The sequence below is a fragment of the Xyrauchen texanus genome, chromosome 20 (genome assembly GCF_025860055.1).
Source record: "Xyrauchen texanus isolate HMW12.3.18 chromosome 20, RBS_HiC_50CHRs, whole genome shotgun sequence".
Lineage (NCBI taxonomy): Eukaryota > Metazoa > Chordata > Actinopteri > Cypriniformes > Catostomidae > Xyrauchen > Xyrauchen texanus.
Genome location: NC_068295.1, coordinates 39,149,236 through 39,173,494, shown reverse-complemented (window position 1 = coordinate 39,173,494; position 24,259 = coordinate 39,149,236). Strand labels below are relative to the sequence as shown.

At 44.0% G+C, this 24,259-nt stretch overlaps 1 protein-coding gene across 1 annotated transcript in view; it reads left to right on the top strand.

Annotated features, from left to right (window-relative positions):
- Positions 1-24,259, top strand: part of LOC127660590 (CUB and sushi domain-containing protein 1-like) — a 524,643-nt gene that overhangs the window by 189,185 nt on the left and 311,199 nt on the right. Inside the window, exon 3 of the mRNA XM_052150909.1 lies at positions 21,182-21,376. Within this exon, the coding sequence (XP_052006869.1) occupies positions 21,182-21,376 (195 nt within the window). The remainder of the gene's footprint in view (positions 1-21,181; positions 21,377-24,259) is intronic.

Here is a 24,259-nt window from a genome sequence, read left to right as displayed (position 1 = left end):
CCATTTATTTAGATTTTCAAGCAAACAAAGACTGTGCTTAAATCCTTTTATGAAGTTTATGTAAATGAAGTAATCACATCAAAAACAATAGTACAGAGTGTAGAAAGATTGAGAGACTTGATAACGTCATTCACAATACTGTACTTCATCGGAGTGGTAGGTCACTGCTGAGCAGCTACTGTATTGATTGGTGTATTTCTCTTCAGAATTATGGGTATTGCTTTTGAATGATGTAAACTATGATTTGAACCCTTTATTAACCTCACGTGACACCACATGCATGGATGTTGTATTTTGACTTTCGCTGTATGCAACACATCATTTAAATGAATAAAAACAGACTGAATACAGTTCACAAGACTCTAGACTGTCATTTAAAGGGTTAACTTCTGCCACATGGAGTCACGTGACACAATAGCATGCCGTCAATTTCCTTGAAGCACTCCTACAGACGCAGCGCCAACAAAAGTGCCTTTTGTAAGAATCTATACGTTTGGTTGTAAAGAGTAAATACCGCATTTCTTCAAAAGTAGAAATAACATGTTAGTTATTTTGAATACATTTCAACATTAACACATCTGTGGATCATTTCGCTTCATTTTAATATAATTTTTTAAATATTTTTTTTAGCTATCACTGTGATTATGTTCATTAACTTTAGTTAATGCATTCCTATATATTTACTGTGCATATTTAACATGAGAATAAATCGGTTCATCCAAAAGCTGCAAGATGTTGCTTTCAGAGGCTTTGTATGGAGTTAGGATGAAAGTAAGGTTCATTTCAAACTGTTCTGAGACCAGTGAAGACAGAGAGCACACTGGAGGTTAAGTCATTCACTAAATAGGGAGCAAGGGAGCATCTTATAGCTCTTAATGCAGCTATGTGCATTCAATCCTAAAATCAGCTCAAAACGTCATTCCGGGGGCCTCCCGGCCTAAGAGAACGAGGGAGGAGTGTGGCAGGGTGGGGGGGCCAGGTCGTGATTCCGCACACCCGGCCCCTAATCAGGCTAATCAAGCCTCAGAGAGGAATAAAGGCTGACTGGAAGCTCCAGTGCGACAGAGAGAGAGATTTACAGACAGCTGTCCTACACATTTGTGTGTTTGTCTTTTTGTTTCAGTTTTATATTAAAATATTATTTATAGCAGTCACATGGGGGTTTAAGGAGGTTAAATATTTAACATGGATGCTTCAAAAAAGTTTTTACAGGCAGTAAAGCTCAATCTGGCCAAAATACTGTACCTTCATATACCAATATAGCCACATTAGACATCTATGGAGAAACACCTCTTCCCTAAATATAAGCTGTGAAGATGATGCAGTCTCTATTGGAAGGATATGTTATTGAGCAGACACTGTTTGTTCACACGTTTGTGCAGGAGCTTGTAGATTGTTGCAGCATGTGATGAGCATGTTACTGTTGAGAGTGCTTAGCATTGCTATATATACAACAGATGGGTGAAATAAATGGTCCCAAGGTATGACAGAGTTTAGAGACACCGGCCATTTATTCTGAGAGAAGAGCTTATATTGATTTTTGCATTAAGGTAGCCTCTGGTGAAATATCATTATCAATAGAGGTGACATGGTATGGCTGGGCAAGTAAACTATTGCTTGGTCGTGTCCCCACACAGTCGTAATAATGTGGCATGGTCATTAATCTGGACAAAAACATTTTTATTGGGGGTTCAAATTATGTGTTACCTCTACAGTGATTACAATAGGGAATCTTACACTGGATGTGTGTAGAACTAGATTCCTGAAGTCACGTGGCACCTTCAGTTGACGGACACCACATTTCAGGGATTTTTTTAACATGCAAAACAGTGACTCGGTTGCAAAATTATTTTATATTCAAATATCATAAATCGATCTCTTTTAATTGTTATATATATTATAAGTTCTGAGCGTTACTACAAAGCCATGTTCATGATGTTTCTGGTCTCTGGACAAGTTTTGTTTCTAACCATATGTTCTGTATACACAGTCGTAACATTATGTAAACTATGTTTGCTATTGTAAAATACATATTGCCTATACGCTACCATTGAAATTAAGAAACAAAGATATTCATCCATTCACTGTTAAAACTCTGTAACAGTACTCTTTTGAAGATTATTAAGATTTATCTTAAAGAGATAAAAATAAGGTATCTGGTTTATTGTGTTTCCCTTCTTTAAAAACATTCCTTCAGTTAGTTAGTTAGTTAGTTAAAGGCCCTATGCTGGATTCTGAGCCATGGCGACTTGATGGATGAACAATCTGTAGGAAGATCGATCATGTGCCAGTTGGATAAGTTGGGCCAAGGTCTTCTCCATTGTTGTCTTGATAGTGTTGAGCCATCGGGTTGCTGGTCTTCCTCTTCTTCTTGTTCCTTCGATGCGTCCCATCATAACATCCTTCTCCAGTGAGTGATCTGTTCGTACGATGTGTCCAAAGTAGGCAAGTCATAGTTTGGTGATCCTTGCTTCGAGAGACATGTCCGGTTTGAGACATGTCCGGTTTGATTTGCTCCAATATAGATTTGTTTGTCCGTCTGGCTGTCCATGGTATCGACAGGGTTCTCCAGCACCACATTCCGAAGGCGTCCATTCTTTTCTGTTCTTGTTTCTTGTCTGTCCAGCTCTCGCTGCCATATGTTACAATGGGGAAGATGAGACTGTGAACGAGTCGTGTCTTTGTGGGCAAAGAAATGTCCTTCGATTTGAAAATTCTGTCCAATGATTTCATCGTTGATTTTCCCATGGCTATTCTCCGTTTCACTTCTTCGAGAGTCATTGCCTTCATGTTGATCATTGATCCAAGTAGGCTGAAGTCGTTGATAACCTCAATTTCGTCTCCATCCAGGTCAAGGGTTCGTTGATCGTAATTTTCATTGGTCATCACCTTGGTCTTCTTGAAGTTCAGCAACAGTCCCGTTTCCTGGCTCTCTCTTTTAACTGTCCGCAGTAGGTTATTCATTCCTTCTTCAGTGCCCGCTATCAAGGTTGTGTAGTCCGCATATCGTAAATTATTCACGTTTCGGCCTCCAATTTTGATCCCTTCTTTGACCTCGTCCAGTCCGGCTTTTCTGAAGATTGTTTCAGTGTACAAGTTGAACAAGAACGGTGACAGGATGCAGCCTTGTCTGATGCCTCGTTCTACTCTTAACCATTTGGTGTTTCTATGTGCCGTTCGGATGGTTGCTCCTTGTTGACCATATAGATTTCTGATGAGGCTAGTCAGATGGTCTGGTACGCCCATGCTCTTGAATGTTTTCCATAGATTCTCATGAACGATGCAGTCAAATGCCTTGTTGTAGTCAATAAAACACATGTAAATACTCTTCTGGTATTCTTTGGCCTTTTCCATCATCCATCGAACTTCTGCAACGATGTCTCGTGTTCCTCGGCCTCTTCTGAACCCCGCTTGTTCTTCTGGAAGTTCCCTGTCAACGTATGGCTGTAGTCGTCTTTGTATGATCTTCAACAGAATCTTGCTGGCATGTGATATAAACAGGTAATAATGTTTTTCCTGAATAATGACATGGTAACATGATCTAAATAATCGATTTTGTCGTCTTTCTTTTTTAATTTGCATTGTAGCCCATTTTTGGCTAAATTCAGGTCGTTATAAGAATAAAACTACAACTCGAATTGAAATAGGCCTACATGATCGGCTCTTATGTATGAATAATATACCATACAAGATAGCTGGGTTATTCCTTAAAGGTTAGTTCACACACACATTTTCTCATCATTTACTCACCCTCATGCCATCCCATATGTTTATGACTTACTTTCATCTGCAAAACACAAACAAAGATTTTTAGAAGAATATCTCAGCTCTGTAGGTCCATACAATGCAAGTGAATGGTGACCAGACCTTTCAAGCACAAAAAATCACATAAATGCTACAGAAAAGTAATTCATATGACCCCAGAACTAGCTGTTTTATTTTAGCATTGGGAACTCCATTTTACTCTCATTTCTTTCGAACAGGTCATAGATTAAGTAGTTCACATAAACGATTCATTATTTTAATTGAACCCTGCAAAGCTTCAAAGGGACTTTGCCTTCTTTTTTTGAAGCAAATTATATTTAGTTTATTGCTGCTGTTTATCACTATATTTTGATTAATTTGTATAAAATATAAAACGTTTTCTTGTTTAGTATTGTATGTATATTAACCCATAAATGGTTTAGGTACCAAAAGTGACCTCTTTTGACATCTTTAGAGACCCTAGGTATGTAAGAGTGTTGTTTTTTTATTGCGCTTACTATCACAGGATATGTATTTCTTTTTTTATTACAAGAGAATTGAGTTCTACATTCATACAGAAGGCAAAGTCCCTTTGAAGCTTTGCAGGGTTCAATTAAAATAATGAATCGTTAAAATAAAATATATTTTGATATATTTTTACATTTATTTTTCATAAATCAAAGAGATAATGCAACAAATCAGGACAAATCTAGAACAAGATTCATTATTTACACAATTAAACATTTTAAGATGCAACTGACTGTCAAACACATTTTGAGCTACACATAACACATAATCTACACATAAGATACACACCAGCTTGACTTAAGTTACACATACATTAAATATATGTATTTTCTTAGGCATTATTGATTCTAAATAGATGTATAACTTACATCATTTTAGTAGTAAACTCAAATGACAATAGTCTAATCATACTGTTCATGTGTTACACTTAGTTTACTTCATTGTTGTTTCTACGTCAGCTAGCAATGTCAAATGAAGTCAATCACTGAAATATTAGTGCCACCTTGAGTAAGAAATAACATCTATAATATGTATGTGTACACGTGTATGGGGGACTGATAATTCACCACTGTTGATAATTCATTGTTGCACAGAAAATCAACGTGATATAGTGTTTATTTGTATGAATGTAGAACTCAATTCTCTTGTAATAAAAAAATAAATACATATCCTGTGATAGTAAGCGCAATAAAAAAACAACACTCTTACATACCTAGGGTCTCTAAAGATGTCAAAAGAGGTCACTTTTGGTACCTAAACCATTATTAAAAATAAAATCTTTGTTGCAATTTTGACCTTTTGTGTTTGTGTGTGTGTGTGTGTGTGTGTGTGTGTGTGTGTGTGTGTGTGTGTGTGTGTGTGTGTGTGTTAAACCATTTATAAGATATAGATTAATGAATACAAAAGAGGATTGGGCACAACTCCAAAAAATGTATGAGGGACAGAGGGTGGAATGAAGTATGCACTTAAAGGTTAAGTATAAATATATGTTCAATTTCATGTTGTCACCCTTTGTTTGTTTAAGCCTTATGAAAATGAACCATGGGTTTTGTATAGTAATATTGTAGTAACCCCATTTTTGTTCTGATTTATTGGTGGAAACTACAGTTTAACTATAGTAATATTGCAGTAATCATGGTACATTTTGTGGTTACTATGGTTTTACTACAATTACCAAGGGCACACCATGTTTACTGTTGTAAAACCATGGTTAATTTTGGTAATGGAATGTCACCATAATGAAATATATTTATAAATATCAATTATTTAATTAAATATTATTATTATTATTATTATTATTATTATTATTATTATGTAGTTTGTTACTTTTTTAGTAGCTTTTAGTTTAGCTAACTACATTTTTTACAAAGATTTGCGTGACTGTAGCTTAACTACTTAAAGTTATGAGTAGCTTATAGCTTGAGAAGCTACAGTTTCAAGGTAGCTTCCCCAACACAGGTGTGCACAGGTGTCCCATAGTTATTAAATGTAATTTCTGAAATGTCAGATTTATCTGAATATTAGATTTCCTTTCCTGATATGCTTGACTAGTGATTTTGTACTTTTCTCTTTAGCTGCGCTACATTGTATCGCATTGAAAATCTGCAACAATTCAGACAGAAGCGATACAGAATACGGAATTTACATGCAGTCAACAATACTGGAACTATTTCAAAGCAGTGCAGTTATAGAAAATTCTACCTGGAAGATCCATCAACCAAACAGAATCAAGCATTCAACCGTGTCGTGACAGAAGCTCATATACGTCATTATCAGGGAAATGCAAACAAGTACGACGGATAAAAAAAAATCTAAAATAGACCATGACGGAAATGTTACAACAAAGTGATGGATTATGATTATGTTTACCACAACATTTGATTTCTAGTATTTGGTGCTTCTATTCGTACTCAAGGTCACTGACTGTACGAGAGAGTGTTTCGGTGTTCTCTGCATCGTCGAGGTGCAGTATCTTGAACCATATGGGTTTAAGCCCTAACTCCTGTTGTGCTTCCCTTGGAAAATGCATTTAACTCACCCTGTCTGTTCCACCCTCTTCCTCCATGGTCCCACAGGGTCCCTCAAGGTAGCTGTCACATGTTAGGGGCCATCAGTTCAACCTGCATTTTCATCACAGCACCTTTGCACTTTAACAGGCCAAACACCTCCTCCATTCTACACACCTCCTGATCTATGTTTCTGTCCTGCTGGGAGCTTTTCTCATCCACTGCTTGAGTTCCGTGATGGACACTGTCTGATCTCGATCAAGGAAATCGGAAAGGGCTCAGACGTCTGCTTAAGATGCAGAGTGACACCCTTTAAATACTATATTGATCTGGCTCAATGTCAAAAGCTCAATTAGGTGCTGAACTTATAGACAGTAATCAGTGCTGAAGGTGTCATTCAAAAAGACTCTAAAAGTACTGCTGATTGTGTTATACCGGGTGAATTCTAGAGAGGGATTCACACATACATTGGGTGAGAAATATTGCACAGATACAGTATATCCCAGATTGGTCATTCATTCCTAACATGCATTACAGTTTCATGTGCCAAACATAACTGTGGGGTCAATATGTCTGAGACCACTAGGGAATTTTCTTTTATATAGTACATTTTATTTTCTTATTATAACATATTTTAATCGTATTATAACGTAATAATCTGAGTAGAACGTGTAATTGAAAATTAAAAAGAATTACAGAATTTTGTTGGTATTGGATGGCGCCCTTTTGTTTAAATAACAGCATGCACTCAAGTTGTCATTGACCTCACAAGTGCAAAACCTGATTTGAGAATGTTCCAAAAAAGCATCTTGTGTGCATCTTGTTCCCGCTTCAGTGGAGGAAATTTGACATTTTGAAATTACAGTAACATGGTCAGTGTCACAACTGTGCATACATTTGATTAGCAACCTGATAGGGAGAATAGTAAAACCCACAATACTGTATTTTTTCTTTTCTTTTTAATCTATTTTATCTTATTATATCTTTGATTTATTAACAACCTCGGAGATCACACTAGGTCTCTCTTTAAAGGTTTATAAATTATAGTTAAAAATCAGTTCGCCTATGAAAAAAAGGAATATGATTTTTACTTCCAGAAACAGGTCCTCCTCAATTTTAAAGGAGACCTATCATGCCCCTTTTTACAAGATGTCCCCAGAATGTGTCTGGAAGTTTGAGCGCAAAATACGCCATGGATCATTTATTATACCATGTTGTAAATGCCTCTTTTTGGGTGGAATCAAAAACATGCTGATTTTGTGTGTGTCTCTTTAAATGCAAATGAGCTGCTGCTCCCCACCCCCTTTACGGATGAGGGCTGTACCTTTACAGCTCGTGCTTAAGATACTACAGTAACAACAAATCATAACCAATATGACTGACAGCATAAATACCGGAGTTCAGACATATGTGTATGAATATATACGTGTATATATATATATATATATATATATATATATATATATATATATATATATATATATATATATGTGTGTATATCTGGTCTCCGTGAATACAATCAGAGAAAATGGTAACTTCAGATGCATTAGCTGTGGAATCAGCTAACAAGCACATTTGGAAAGGCGATTTGCAAACATTCACATAATATAAAGTTTGATACTTACATCTTCAGGATATAAAGCTGGAACACGAACAGTTGCTACTGATCCATGCTTGAGAATCAAATTTTTTGAAAATCCTGCTTTATATTGACACTCATTCACAAAGCAGTCTGGTGTAAAATGATTTGCACAAACATACGTATCGGTTACCTAACGTAACCTCGGTTCTCTCTAGATGAGGGAACGAGTATTGCGTAAGCTAGCTTACGCTACGGGAAAGATTCATCTTTTCTGAGATATTGAAGCCAAAAATTATCCTTAATTTTTGTATCCATTATCAACGCAGTCGCGGCGGCTGCAGACCTTGGCGGGCTAGCTAAGCGAGCTCATAGGTTGCTCTGCGGCAACTGCTGCAACCTATAGACGAGCTTGGGCGAACTCGCATCCAATGAGGAAGCGTCCGGCGCTCACTGCATCAAAGCCCGCCAAAAGGGCGTGACTAGAGTGCATATAAGCGTAGTTACGTAGGCTGGAACCCTGGTTTTCATTGACTGAAGCGAAAAGTCAGCTGCGTGGCGCGAGCACGGCCGGCTACGCAATACTCGTTCCCTCATCTAGAGAGAACCGAGGTTACGTTAGGTAACCGATACGTTCTCTTCACGAGAGGTTCTCTCGTATTGCGTAAGCTAACTACGCTTCACGGGAACCCATTGTCAGCGCCGTCTGCGTCAAGCATCCACTGTATAAGCCCCAGGGAATTAAGGGGGACCGGGGAGCCCTTATGAGTGGGGAAATAATATTTGGCCGGCAAGAATGCGGGTCATTGATTGTGTAATACATAAGCACATAGTAGGGCCGGGAGCGACAGGCGGCGGTGCGGTCTGTGTGGAATGTGTCCCATCAGTGCAGCTCACCAGGGGAGCTGTAGCGTGATAAACCGCTAGTAGTTTTGCCTGCAGGCGGGCACTTCCATATTGTAAAATCTGACAAAGGTGGAGGGAAGTCCATCCGCTGCCACACATATGTCGTGAATGGAAATTCCGCTGGACCATGCCCACGAGGATGCCATGCCTCTAGTGGAGTGAGCCCTAATGCCCAGCGGGCATGGCAGATCTTTGGCGCGTATGCAGCAGCAATAGCGTCCACTATCCATCTAGATAGTGTCTGTTTGAGCGGCGAGACCTTTGGTGCGCCCTCGAGCGAAGCGAAAGCTGCTCGGGCGTCTGAAAGCAGCGGGCGTGCAGTATACAATCTCAGTGCTCTGACCGGGCAAAGGAGATTGGCGTCGCGTTCGCTATCCGGTGCTGGCAGCGCCGATAGGAAATGACCTGTGCTCTGAAAGGAGTACCGATCACCTTAGGAACATAGCCGTGTCTAGGCTTTAAAATGACCTTGGAGTCACTTGGTCCAAACTCAAGACCGCATGGCTGACAGACAGCAGCGTGAAGGTCTCCCACCGTTTGACTGATGACAGGGCAGTCAGAAAAGCGGTTTTGAGTGAAAGGTATTTCAAATCCGCGGATTGAAGTGGTTCGAAAGGGGGCTTTCATAGTTTGAGAACTATAGAAAGATCCCAGATAGGAGACTCGATGGAGGCGCGGGGTTCATCCTTCTAGCTCCCCTGAGGAAGCGGATGACCAGCTCGTTTTTACCCCATGACTGGCCGTGCAGGGGTTCAGCGAGCGCCGCAGCGGCCGCCACTCCACTTTGGCGTGGATGGGGATCTGCCCTCATCCAGCAGCTCTTGTAGAAATCTGAGCAGCGGCGACACCCCACATGTCCGTGGGTCCAGGTCTCTGTCGGTGCACCATTTTGAGAACACAGACCATTTTGGCGCATAGAGTCTTCTCGTGGAAGGGGCTCTAGCGTGTATGATGGTGTTTATTACTCCTTCTGGCAGAGCGGCGGGTAGTCGTTGATCACCACGCATGCAGCCCAGGCTCTGGGTGGGGATGCCAGATTGTGCCGTGAGCTTGAGAGGGAGATCTGCTCTCACTGGGATGGGCCGCGGCTGTCAGTGACAGCTGCGTAAGCTCCGGGAACCATGTCTGATTCTCCCAGCGGGGCTATGAGGAGCACCAGTGGCGCGTTCCCTGATCCTCTGCATTACCTGTGGCAATAGCGAGGCGGGAGGGAAGGCGTAAAGCGGGCGTCTGGGCCAGTCCTGGGCCAGCGGCGTCCTCGCTTTCGAGAAAAATACTGGGCAGTGAGAGTTCTCTTTGGGCGCTAAAGAGGTCTATCTCTGCTCTGCCGAATAGGTGCCATAGCGTCTGGACTGTTTGGCGTGCAGGGACCATTCCCTGGGGAATATTGTCTCTGGACAGTCTGTCGGGCCGTCGTTCAGGTGGCCTGGCGCGTCGCGTCGCCCTCAGCGGCGCAGGTGGCACTGGGACCAACTCAGTATGCGTTTTGTCAGATGGAAGAGGTTCCTGGATCTGACACCGCCCTGGCGGTTTAGGTAGGATACCACAGATCTGTTGTCGAGCGGACCAGGGCGTGGTGACCCTGAATGACCGGGAGAAAGCGCCGCGGCGTGCTCGACCGCTATCATTTCCAGACAATTTATGTGAAGGAGCTTTTCCTGAACTGACCATAGGCGAAACCGGAGAGCCCTGCGCGGACGCGCCCCAACCCGTGTTGGGCCGGCGTCTGTCGAGATGACTTTCGGCGAGATACAGCTCCCATTGTCACTCCCGCTGATACCATTCGGCCACTGTCCAGGGCTGCAGAGCTGATATGCAGGTCTGAGTCACCTTGATGGGCTGGCGGCCTGTGGCCCAAGCCCGGCGAGGCAGCGGGTGTTTAGCCAATGCTGAAGCGGAGCATGTGCAGTAAACCCAGCTGAAGTACTGCTGCGGCTGAGGCCATGTAACCTAGCACTCTCTGGAATTTCTTCAGAGGCGTGAGGCTGTTCATCTGAAAAGATCGCGACTGAGTCAGCTGAACACGTCGTTGCGCTGTGTAGATAAGCGAGCCGTCATTGCCACGGAGTCTAGTTCTATTCCCAGGAAGGAAATGGTCTGACTGGGCTGTAGTGAGCTCTTGGTCCAATTGACTGCAAGACCCAAACTGTTCAGATGGCTGAGGAGAACTGCTCTGTGAGACAGAAGCTCCATATGTGACTGAGCCATAATCAGCCAGTCGTCCAAATAGTTCAGAATTCGCAAACCCTGACTCCGCGAGGAGTGCGGCGCCGCATCCATGCGCTTCGTGAAAGTACGGGGTGCTAAGGACAGGCGAGCGGAGGACGGTGTATTGATAAACCTGGCCGTCGAGGCGAATCTCAAGAATGGCCTGTGGCGGGGATTTATCTGAATCTGAAAGTATGCATCTTTCAGATCGAGAGAAATAAACCAGTCCCCTAGGCACATGCGTGAGGAGTTTCCTGATTGTAAGCATTTTGAGCGGTCTTTTTGCAAGCACCTTGTTCAAAACCCTGAGATCTAATATGGGTCTGAGGCCGCCGTCTTTCTTGGGAACAAGAAAATAGCGGCTGTAAAGCCCGACTCAGCTCAGAGAGGGTGGCACTTTTCTATGGCCCTTTTGCACAGAAGGCTTGCTATTTCTGAGCGAAGCATGCACGCTGCTTCCGTGTTCACAGTGGTTTCGAGCCGGCTCTGAAGCGAGGCGGCGATCGAACTGTAGCAAATAGCCCTGTTGTATTGTGCTTAACACCCACTTGGATATCCCTGGAATAGCTTCCCACGCTTTGAAGCGTAGCGCTAGAGGGTGAATGGCCAATTCAGCTCTGATTGCCGCACACAGAGCTGAACAAAATGTGTGGCGCGTTTAGTGTGTTCATGCATGATTGCTCGCAGACAGCATGAACAGGCTGTTTTGTGAGTGACTTCCGATTGGAATGAATGGGGAAAGAGTCACATCTGTTACGTGATGCGCAAGCATAGTCATGAGCACGGGACTTACACACAGAGGAATGGTTGCTGGCCGTGTAACAGAGCGGGCAGAGAATGGGCAGCGCACGCATTTGCGGGCGCATTTATTGACTCTAGCGCTCGGCGGTTCAGTAACCGCTTTATGTGGCGTGCTCTGGTGGGGACACGAGACATGCAGTGCTTGTGTGCAGAAGTGAACACTGGATTGTGGGCACATTTTCTACACATAGGGCTGGTGCGTGTGACAGAGCGGGCAGAGAATGGTAGCGCCTGCGCATTTGTGAGCGCCTTCATTGACTCTGGCGCTCGGCGGTTCAGTAACCGCTTTATGAGAGCGTGCTCTGATAGGGACGCGGGATGTGTTATGCTTGTGTGTAGAGGCGAACACTGGGTTGTGGGCACTTTTTCTACACATAAGACATGTTTGCTCTTTACAAGATTTATTTGGGTCGCCGTGAAAGCGGCGTTTGAGTCTGAGCAAGCGGGCAGTGTCACCGGCTTGTTGGCTGCTAAATTCACCACTGTAGTAGCCTGAGAGAAGGGGACTGACAGGGGTAAAGCTTTGACAGTGGTCCGGCGGCGGGACTGAGCCGTCGTTTGTTCAACACAGTTAGGAAGACTTCGGCTGCTTCGGGTTTCAGCGTTACCTTAGATCGAGGCCAGCGGGAGGCGGTCTCGGCGGCTGTCTGGCGCTTGATCGAGGCGGCCGCCCTGTCGGCGCTGAGAAGTCTGAGATTGTTGAACTGGGCGCTGTGAAGAGGCTCGTGCAGGAGGCTGATCACGTGAGCGGCCTGCAGAGGAGCTAGCGCGACGCGGCAGGAAGAGGTTCATGGCTTGGGTGGCTTTCTGGACTTCTGAGAAGCGGTCAACAATGCCACTCACCGCGGAGCCGAAGAGACCGGTTGGAGAGGCGGTGCGTTGAGGAGCGTGGAGCGCTCTGCTTCTCCCATGTCGGCTAGTGTTAGCCATAAGTGTCTCTCGGTCACAGTCAGCGAGGCCATGCACTTCCCTAGAGCTTGGGCTGCAGCTTTGGTAGCCTGAAGGGCGAGGTCTGTCGCGCCGTAGATCAGTAACAGCCTCTGGGTGCCTGCCTTTCTCATCCCACTCCGAAGAAGGTCTGCTTGTAGGATCTGTAAAGCGGCCATTGAGTGCAGAGCAGATCGCGGCCGGCGGCGGAATAGGCGCGGCCAACATAGGCGGAAGTCGCTCTGCAGGCCTTAGGCGGGAGCACAGGCTTGGAGCGCCATCTCGCGGAGGCGGACAAAGGTGTGCTGCTACCGAGTCCTCGACCGGGGGATGGAGGAGTAGCCTCTCTCAGTGGCGCCGTCCACCGGCGCGAGAGGTGGAGGCGTGTGAGCGGGTCCTGGCTGAAAGCGGGCGTTCCACGACTTTGCAAGCTCCGTATGTAATTCCGGCAGGAAGGGGCGGCCGGGCAGCGGGTGTAAGCGGCGATGGCTTTGAAGAAAGCAGCCGTCGAGTCTGTTGGGTGCCTGCTCAGGGGCGGTGACCACTTCGAGCCGAGCGGTCGGCGGCCTGTGTGAGGCGTGTTAACTCCCGCCGACTCGGGCGGGTCCTGCTGGATTCCTGGGCTGAGGAGGAGGCTTGGGAGCCTGTCCACTCCTCGCTGTCGAAGCCATGATGGAACAGCAGCCCTTATCCTCCGCCGTCATCCGAGATGGCAGCAGTCGCGGCCGCTCGGCGGCAACTCTGGCGTCCGAGCGGGGGAGGGTGAGCGATGCTTTCGAGGAGAGGCTCGGCGAGGCAGTCGCTTCAACCACAGTTTCCGGCAGCCTTTGTGGCGGCGCTTCTTCCTCTTGCGGCTGAGGGTAAAGCGTGGCGGTTTCTGCTTTGACGGCTCGAGTCGAGCCCGCAGGGTCGACATCGGTAGCTCCTCGCAGAAATCGCATCCGCCCTCAGTGAGGCGAGCTCTGCGTGCCCCAGTCCCAGGCAGAGAGCGCCAGATGATGTGGCGGTCTCCTGTGCTGAGAAGAGCGCGACATGAGGCGCAAGTGGGCGAGGCATCTTGAAAAAGACGCTTCGTACTCTTTTGTGAATAGTTCTTGAGAACTAGCTTGCTTAATAAAAGGATACGTCGTCGGATGGCGTAGCTTCGCAGGATGGCTGAAGGTGGCTGAGGCGGCCGGCTTCTTCTAGCGCTGTCCACGCTTGCTAGATGCCCCTCAAGCGGCGACGCGGCTTCCAGGTCAGCGATCGCGGAGAGCTTCGCTGAAGAGATGAAAATCAGGGTTCCAGCCTACGAACTACGCTTATATGCACTCTAGTCACGCCCTTTTTGGCGGGCTTTGATGCAGTGAGCGCGGGCGCCTCTCATTGGATGCGAGTTCGCCCAAGCTCGTCTATAGGCTGCAGCAGTTGCCGCAGAGCAACCTATGAGCTCGCTAGCTAGCCCGCTCAAGGTCTGCAGCTGCCGCACTGCGTTGACAATGGATACAAAAATTAAGGATAATTTTTTGGCTTCAATATCTCAGAAAAGATGAATCTTTCCCGTAGCGTAAGCTAGCTTACGCAATACGAGAGAACCTCTCGTAAGAGAACTCACAATTTTGTATGTTTTGGGGCACATTTCCAAAAACAAAACTTGTCCACTGTGTCTTCAGTGGCTCTGATGCCGGGAGTAAATGAAGAATTTTATGTTCACTTTATGCAACAACAGAACACTTATGATGCTTATGAAGCTGAGGCATTATACTTCCACTGTATCTGCTCCAGCGTGGAAAAAATGGCGGACTGCGTGATAGATCACTCAGGGGAGGATCTATGATAATAGGGTGGAGTCCATCATCAGTCGTGGGCGAGGCCTGCTCTAACGTGACGTCACTCAAAATACCCCACGGATCATTTATTCTACCATGTTGTAATCTATTATAGCCTGAACATACAGTTTTTGATTAATAGAGTTATAAGAAAGAGGAGTGGGTGTACTTTTAACATTGTAGGGTGGTTGTGTACACACACTGCCGACTCACATGCATGTATAAACACCATGTAAAAGTAAATTTTTCATAATAGGTTCCCTTTAATGGCGGTTATGTTAGGTTTCTTGATTTCTTAAATCACTAGTAGATGGATGCTGTCTAATGCAGTAGAGAATAATACGCCCTTTATGGAACTTGAAAGGTTCTCAAACTTTAATTGAAAAAAATTATTTCATAGTGTATATTCAAGCAAAAAGGTGCAAGAGGCTAAGCGCCGCTGTGAATATAGTCATGGTTAAAGGCTGTTGATAAAAGCACTTGAATGTCGGGTTTCCAGTGTGAGTACGCTGTGCGCGTTTTGGCTTCCACTTCACTCTGGAGCTGTTTGTTTGTCTTTATTGTCTAGTTTTCGTGGTTTCCCGCTGATGCGTGGGGTCAGGCTCTGCTCACCTGCCTGGATCGGTGTCTTACTCAGTCTACCTGATTCCACCGGCCTGCCTACCTAGCACCGTTTGCAGCATGGTTACTGTGAACGGTGCGGCTGTGCTTTGTGACGGTGGGATTTTGGGCATGGTGTCATCATTGTGTGTTCCGTTCGCCATTTGGTGTCCTGGAGTTTGTACTTGTCTTGGCTCTGTGGCGTGGGAGATGTGGGTCGTCGCGGGTTGCTTGGTGCCATCCACTCCACGAGGGACAACTCTGGTCATGTTATATTTTCGCCCTCTGCTCATTTCTTTTGAACTGTTGTATCGGACTTGTGCACATCCACATTTTCACTTTGGACTACACATTTTACTCTTGGATTGTTATGTTGTGCAGTTGAGGCCTGTATTGTTTTAGGGATTTGTGTTTGTGTGGGCTATTGTTTTTGTGTTTTGTTTTGTCCATTCTGCATCACTGCAAAGCACATAGAGCTGCTTTTGAGTGACACATCATACTAATTAGAAAATTTTCCTGCTATGACATGATTCAAGGAATCCCTCTTTATATATTAGTAACTGAATCATAATTTATGTTCTGTTGTTACTTCTGAGACAAATACAGGTTGCAACTTGAGAGAACGCACACTCGTGGAGACAAATGTGCTCTGAAATGCGGTTGCACGTGACAATGACACCCAGTGTTCAGAATATGAATTTCTCAATAGCGTACCAAATTCTGTTCTATTTCTAAAATCTCTCATGGGCCGCACGGGCCGTAGTTTGGACACCACTGTTCTAGATGAACAGGTGTTTCAAGTTACAGCTTTTACTAAACCGTATATATTAGCAAAGCTGAAAAGCACCAATCAGCATCCAGGACTGGAAATCTGGGCTGTCGTCAAGGCAGGAGTTCTGAGAATGTTGTCCACAAAGGTTCTCTGGTATAGCCTACTCAGTGAGACCAGGGTAGAGGGGGCCCACCGGTAAAAATGTTGTACCCGGTCCCCTGAATTTTAGATGTAACACTACCAGAGATATCTGTTTCATAATTAGGTTTTATATATTAGTAAATTGAAGTGTTTGTTTCAGTGGTGGATATGTTATTGGGAAGACTTTCTTCTGATTTAGTGGAACAAATGATGACACAACACAATTGATTAACATATCTAGAGGTGTGGTGGCTGCAAAGCGTAAGTAACATTGATTATTTCTGACAACTACTCCATTACGAGGCAAAAAAGGAATTTGGATCAACACGAAAACAAAAACAATGCTCATTCCGATTGCTACATTTGAATTTCATCAAATTGGCCTTCACCAATCATTAATCAGACAATAAATCAAATATTTACCAAACTCCCTCTGAATCCAGCACAGCGGATCGCACAGTCAATTTGAAAATATGATTAATGAACAGAGCTATTCCAGTAGACTCAGATCTCAGCGGCAGACATTTCCACAATGAATTATTCCAGATTAGATCAATTGTGAGTCCTAAATGCTTAAAATAGAGCAGTAGACAGACAACATGTTCCTAGGCTGGTTTGCTGCATCTACTGGTACACAGCGTATTTTGAGAGCAATACCATGAATATTAATCTACAGTGGTGCTAAGAACAGCTATTCCAAAATCAATACTGTGCTAATGCATCTTGCTCCAAATAAGCCATGTCAGCCAAGGACATAATTTTAGGGGGATTTAAATAATGTTGCACAAAGTATCTCTTGTGTGTTTAGTTAGTGGTCCTTGCTTAGGCAAGCATCACTATTGCTCATATTTGGGGTTAGAAATTTGAACAAACCCCTTACCCTAAGTATTAACCTAATTAAGGGTCAACTTTAGACCTTTGAATGAGCCCACGTGGCTCTTGGGCCCGGGGTCATCTGTACCCTTTGACCGCCCCTGATGGCAGGCCTGACTGGGGAACTCTACTCACAATTGATTTCAATATGGTTTGATGTTAGCATGTTGCTAATCTAGCAATGCAGTTCTCTATTAGAGATGTTCAGCTGTTCAGGCCAAACCGGAATACCAATTGTCAAAAAAGTTAAAGTTACTTCAAGAGACTTTTGTTCTACAACATATATTACCCACAGCCATACATCAAACGTGAATTTAAAACCCTTAAATGCATTGGTGAAGATATGATGCAACAAATGAAATTTTCAAACACATATTGAGCTGCACTTAACACATAAGCTATCCATAAGTATTTTCTCAGGCACTAACTTATTAGTCTTAATAGATGTACAACTTACAGAATTCCAGTATTGCACCCAAATCACAATAGCCATTTCATATTGTTCATGTGTTTTACTTGTTATAGTTTACATCCATGTTGTTTCTTCATCAAATAGCAATGTGAAATGTAAATCAAGTCATACACAAAAAACAACAGTGCTACCTTGAGTGACAAATCGCATGCATCATATGTATCAGTACATGCGTACTGTATAAGGTACTGATAATTCATCATCGTTGCACAGAAAATAGACATGATAATCATATGTATGAATATAGTACTCATTTGCAGGGGCGGATTATGGCTAGCAAATGCCCCATGGGCAACTTTCTTTTTCCTTCCATTGTGAGAGCTATGAAGGGCTGAATGGTGTGTGGCTCAAAAATAGTGGTCTTTTGGTCATTTTAATGTAAATTCTGTTTGCAATGACCCTACAGCTTGGCTACCATGATTATTCTCATATCAAAAATTCCCTGTGAAGTCATACTTCATTACAAAGGTTTTTTTTGTTCGACAGCACTTTTCATAAATAACAAAGATTAATCCTATAAAGCCTAACATATGAAATAATAGTCAGAAAATTTATGTTTTAAACCTATTTAAACCAATTTATTCTATAAAATAATGACATTTTAAGTAAGCACATGTTGATTCAATTCAATTAATACTCATTATGAAATATCAGTAACAACATTATTGTTAATTTGACTTTATCAAATTCAGCAAAGATTTCACATTAAAAAGACAAGTGCATCACAATATGAAGGTAGCCATTTAGGAAATTATATTACAAGGTCTTCTACTTCCAAGTTTTGATCATGTTGATGATGTAGAGGCTTTAGAAAGTCACGTACTAAATGTGCATCATAGGGTTAAAGAGTGGCTCAAAATGTTTTATTTGAAACGGTAATGCAAAAGGGTTCTATAACAGGGCTGGGGGCCCTCATAGTCAAAGGGCCCTATTGATGGGGCCTTTTATAAGCTGTGGGGCCCAAATATTCAAGAGTATATTAAACAATTGTTTTCAAAGTTGATAGGCTGTGAGACCTTACAACCCAGGGCCTCCCCAGGCCCTTAGTAGTTAAGGGCCCCTGGGCACTGGCCCAAATACACCAACACTCATTTGTCTTGTTACGAACAAACAGATAAATATCTGTAACAGTATAAGGATGGCCGAGGAGGAGGCGGGAAACGGCTGAACAGTCAGCGTAAAGTTTAATCAGAAACTCAACATAAAACAAGCATAAACATAAGGACAAACATGCACCGTGGCCACGTATGTTTCTCTCTCGCTCTCTCTCACCTCCGGCTCCCCTTTATCTTGCTCTTCCGCTGATCAGATGATTCAGCGGCGGACATGCACCATCACGGCTCGGCTATGCCCTCCTCCTCGTCACACTCCTCCCCCGCCCGAATCAGGCTGGGGCACCACCAGTCTGACTAACTCCTCCCATCTCTTGAGGGGAGACACTGCCCTTCCCGTCTGTTCTGTCAGCCAGTGGTAAACCCCGACTTCTGTTAACCTGCGGGAGAGACGAGGGGAGGCGTGGGGGAGAGGGAAAAGGTGAGCGGAGACATGAAGAGAGAGCAGAGAGAGAGAGAGAGAAACTTGTTCACTGGCTCTCGGTTGCGCTATCGCCTGCTCCTCAACTGCTCCTCAGCCCTCTGGCAGATGCCAGCTCGCTCCTCCCCCTGCGGACGGCAGCATGTCCTCCACCTCCCCTTCTTTGGCGGACAGCAGGGGTTCCTCCGGCTCTCGCCGGCCAGCAGCGACCCCTCCGTCCCCAGGCAGGGTTTTATTTATAAATTCAAAACTGTTTAGTGTATGCTCAGATTTATATTTTATTTTTTGTTTTGTTTACTATATTTACTGGTCATGTGACCTCAGTCCCGCATTAGGTGACCCAATCCGTGTAAAATTAAACAGCTTTTATAATGTTGTACACGTTTGAGTCTTCATAAACTTTTGTTTTATTTCCTTAGGTTTACATATTTTTTATGAAAAAAATAAATAAATAAATGACTGATTTTAAGTGATTACACATTTAAGTGATTCCAGGGAAATTGTATTCTTAGATGTTCTCTGGATTCTTAGTATTCTGCCTAGTTAAGAAACAATTCCACCAAGAAAGATACAATCATGATAGACGGCCTGATCCAGCTTTGTCAGTGAAGCAACAAAATAAACATTCAGCTCTTAAATGTCAATGTCTAGATTTAGCTCAGTAAGTTGCCACAGGGGTTATGTAACATCTCCGCCCATTCCTCCAGGCACCGCTCATATGTGAAGAATCACAATGTATATGACTTCATAACAGTGGTCTTTGAAAAGAGACACGACTCCTTTAAGGATCCTCTCATGAAATGAAGCTTGTGATTCAAAGTCAAAGCCAAGTCTGAGATGAACAAGTTCATCAAAAGTACAGTATTTCAAAGTCAATAGCTTTTCAAATAAGTAGATCTATGTCAACAATAAAAAATATTCATATTCATAACAGTCATGATTTCATCACAGTAGGTAAAATGTATTGAAATCTGTGTTTTTACTATTTGCCAAAACCAGCCTTTATTCAAATAAGTTAGGACAACAGGGTGACTACACATCACACAATTAATATTCTTGAAACAAGCTGCTAAGTTTTATAATGTTTCCTCCACCCCATTTTTTAGATTGTTCCTTTGCCCCTGGCATCAGCTCTCAAAGTCTTGAATGTTTTGCATGCTCTTTGAACAGTTGCCACAGATGAAGACAGCACAGAACTGATTCAAGTTATGATTGTGTTGTCAACATGAAATGCTTACCTTCAAACAGCATTATGATCATAGAGATGCACAACTCACGTGTTCTTCCGCAGTCCCGTGCATGAGTGCAGAGCTGCTTCAGATGTGCACGCTTCATAAAGACTCATACAGAGACAGCTAGAGATCGCAAGAGTTTGATTTCAGGCCATGTATGAAGATGAAAAGAATAAACATAGCGGAGTAAAAGGCACAGGATACGCTTCTGTTTGTCCCACAGCATGAAATGTAAGGGTGATTCTTATATTAAGTGAGGTTTTGTGTCCCCTGAGATGGGTTGCTTTTTTCTTTTTTTTTTTCAAATATACAATTATTGTAGTTTTATCCCTTGTGTCTTTAGTCACCTTGGACCTAATTCCTCCTCAATCCTTTTTTAGAAGTTATTCCCTGACCTTTTTAGTATTCCTCAACCTCAACCAAAATTGTAATATTTATTTATAGGACTCATTTTACTGTGGATATAGATTCTTGTCTACCTGTTTTCTCCGGTATCTTCACAAGGTCCTTTGTTGTTGTTCTGGGATTAATTTGCACTTTTCACACTGAAATACATTCATCTCCAGGAGACAGAATGCATCTCCTTCCTGAGTGGTATGATGGTTGCATGGTCCCATGGTGTTTATACTTGCAAACTATTGTTTGTACAGATGAACGTGGTACCTTCAGGCATTTGGAAATTGCTCTCTAGGATGAACCAGACTTGTGGAGGTCCGCATTTTTCTTTCTGAGGTCTTGTCTGATTTTTTTTTATTTTCACATGATGTCAATCAAAGAGGCTGAAGGAAGGCCTTAAAATACATCCACAGGTACACCTCCAATTCAGTATACCTCCTATCAGAAGCTAATTGGCTAATTTCTTAAAGACTTGACATCGTTGACTTCAATCTAAGAGTGTGTAAACTTCTGACATTGTGTGGATTTTCTGTGCAACAATGGTGAAAGCCATGATAAAAAACAGATCCTCCAAGTAGTCTACTAGTCAAAGTGTCCTTAATGAAAGAATCAACCAGAAATGTATGTGTGACCGGTTTCATATTTTCTTTTCCAGTGCTACCAAGTCACACGTGTGGAAATCCAGGGTTGATACTGAGAGGAATAATCCATGGGAGCAGGTACAACGTTGGTGACAAGATCCGCTACAGTTGTGTAATGGGATACGTGCTGGAGGGGCATGCTGTTCTCACGTGTATAGTGAGCCCAGGAAGTGGAGCATCATGGGATTTCCCAGCACCGTTTTGCAGAGGTAAGATGTTCCAAGCTTACTTGGACCAATCGTTAAAATTCAGGGTTCCCGCAGTCATGGAAAATAGAAACTTTTTGTGAAAAATAGTGATTGCGTTCAAATACATACAATCTCAATACTGTTGCATATAACAGTTTCTAGCTATGTTCTGCTCTTAGACATTTCATTGGCTAGACATTACTTTTTGTAATGCAATCTCTTTAAAATTATTTTTAACTTAAATCATGAATAATCACATTGTCCTTGATCTTTTTTCTCACACAATGTTGCTCACACAATGCTATCTTTTGTCATGAAAACACTTATATTATAGTGCACAGGGATGTGCCCAAAGCCGAATACCATATTCAGAAAGGCACGAATAATGACTTCAAAACGAATAATGGATTCATCAGAATAAAATAAAAAAATATTAATATGACTGATTATTCTAGAAGCACAAGGATAAAGCATTTTAAATAAACATATACAAAATTACAAAGAATTTATGAATCTTTGCAGCCAATATTTCTAAAGCGTAAACCTTATGAATAAAAATGTGCACGTTGTGGTTTCAGATCGGATGGGCGTGGTCTCGACTCCATTAGCGGTCGAATGTACCCACATGGAGTTTATCAAGTGTAAAATTAAGATACGACATCATGTACACTTTCCACTTTTGAAATGTCTATGTTAATGTATCACACAATTCACATGTGATTGCCATGTGTTTATTGTCAACTGTCAATGTCAATTTTATTTATAGAGCACAGTTTAAAAACAACCACTGTTGACCAATGTGCTGTGCTCTACATAACATTGTAAAATACAATGTAATACAACATAATACAAACAATACATCACATAAAGTATAACGTGTTACAAGAAACTATCATTAATTAAAAGCTATAGAAAACAGATAACTTTTTGTCACAGTCTTTCTCCCTTGTGTTTCGTAGTACTCTTATTATTTTGAAGTGTTTCCCCCAGACTACATTTCCCATCATGCACTGCCCTCATTACTGCCATCTGTTCTCCATTGTTCTCACCTATTTTCCAATCCCTCGTTATCACTTTTGTGTGTATGTATACCCTCTAGTTTTGGCAGTTCTTGTTTGTTGCTTTATGAGTTCACGTTTGTTTGTTTCACTATTATCGTCCTCATTAAAAGCCTGCATTTAGATCCAGCATCTCACATCTCATCTTAGCAACCATCCGTTACAAAAGAACTGACCCACATGGATCTAGCGGCTGTCAGAGTTTTGCTTCTTAAGCAAGGACCGTCCAGTTGAAGAATACGTCCGTGAGTTTTTGGAAAAAGCTATTTTAGTGCACTATCCAGACCGCTCTCTGGTGGTTTTCTTCCGGACCGGTCTGAATAGTGCACTGAACGAACTGATGCCTCCGGCTGATCCTCACTGGAAAATCTGTGAATATGTGCAGAAGGCTCTGGAACTTTTAAGGCCAAAACATATATCTTTGGCTCCTTGCTCCAAGCCCTCCATGGCTCCTTGCTCCAAGCCCTCTACGGCTCCTTGCTCCAACTTTGGGTCCAACGAGCCAGCGCCCATGCCTGTAGCCTCAACTGTCCCTTGACTATGCTCCCAGCTGTCCAGAAAAGGACGTATTCTCCCCATTCTCTGCCTATGCTCATTACCTCCGTGGTCGCTCCCCAGTCGCTGCCAGTGCTCACGACCTCCGTGGTCGTTCCCCAGTCGCTGCCAGTGCTCTCGTCCTCCGTGGTTGTTCCCCAATCACTGCCAGTGCTCACTGACACGGCGGTCGTTCCCCAGTCGCTATCAGTGCTCCTGGCCACGGAGGTCGTTCCCCAGTCGCTACCAGTGCACACGGCCACGGAGGTCGTTCCCCAGTCGCTGCCATTGCTCACAGCCACGGAGGTCGTTCCCCAGTTGCTGCCAATGCTCACGGCAGTCACTGCCAGTGCTCATGGAGGTTGTTCCCCAGTCGCTGCCAGTGCTCACGGCAGTCGCTGCCAGTGCTCACGGAGGTCATTCCCAAGTCGCTCAGTCGCTGCCAGTGCTCACGGAGGTTGTTCCCCAGTCGCTGCCAGTGCTCACGGCAGTCGCTGCCTGTGCTCACGGAAGTCGTTCCCAAGTCGCTCAGTTGCTGCCAGTGCTCACGGAGGTCGTTCCCCAGTTGCTGCCAGTGCTCACGGAGGTTGTTCCCCAGTCATTGCCAGTGTTCACGGCCATGAAGGTCATTCCCCAGTAGCTGCCAGTGCTCAAGGAGGTCGTTCCCCAGTCCCTGCCAGTGCTCACGGCCACGGAGGTTATTTCCCAGTTGCTATCAGTGCTCACTGCCACGGAGGTCTTTCCCTAGTCGCTGCCAGTGCTCACGGCCACGTAGGTCGTTCCCCAGTCGCTGCCAGTGCTCACGGCCATGGAGGTCATTTCCCAGTCGCTGCCAGTGCACACGGCCACGGAGGTTGTTCCCCAGTCGCTGCCAGTGCTCACAACCATGGCGGTCTTTCCCCAGTCCCTGCCAGTGCTCACGACCACAGAGATCGTTACCCTGTTGCTGTCCAGTCCCAGACCTGTGGCTGCCTCCTGACCCAGTCTTGGCCCTCTGGCCACCTCCTGACCCAGTCCCAGCCCTGTGACCACCTCCAGACCCAGTCCCGGCCCTGAAGTGGTCCCCCAGACATCTGGACCCAATCCTTAACCTGGGGTCTCCTCCCTGGTCATCTTCCGGGACCCTTTCCTCACCTGCATCTTCCTGCCCTCCTCAGCCATCTTTGGAGCACCAGGAGTCTCCCCTTAAAGGGACGGGGGTGGGGGTGGGGGGTTATGTCACAGTCAGTCTCACTTCTTAGGACTCTTATTATTTAGCGTTTTCCCCAGACTATGTTTCCCATCATGCCCGCCCGCCATCTGTTCCCCATTG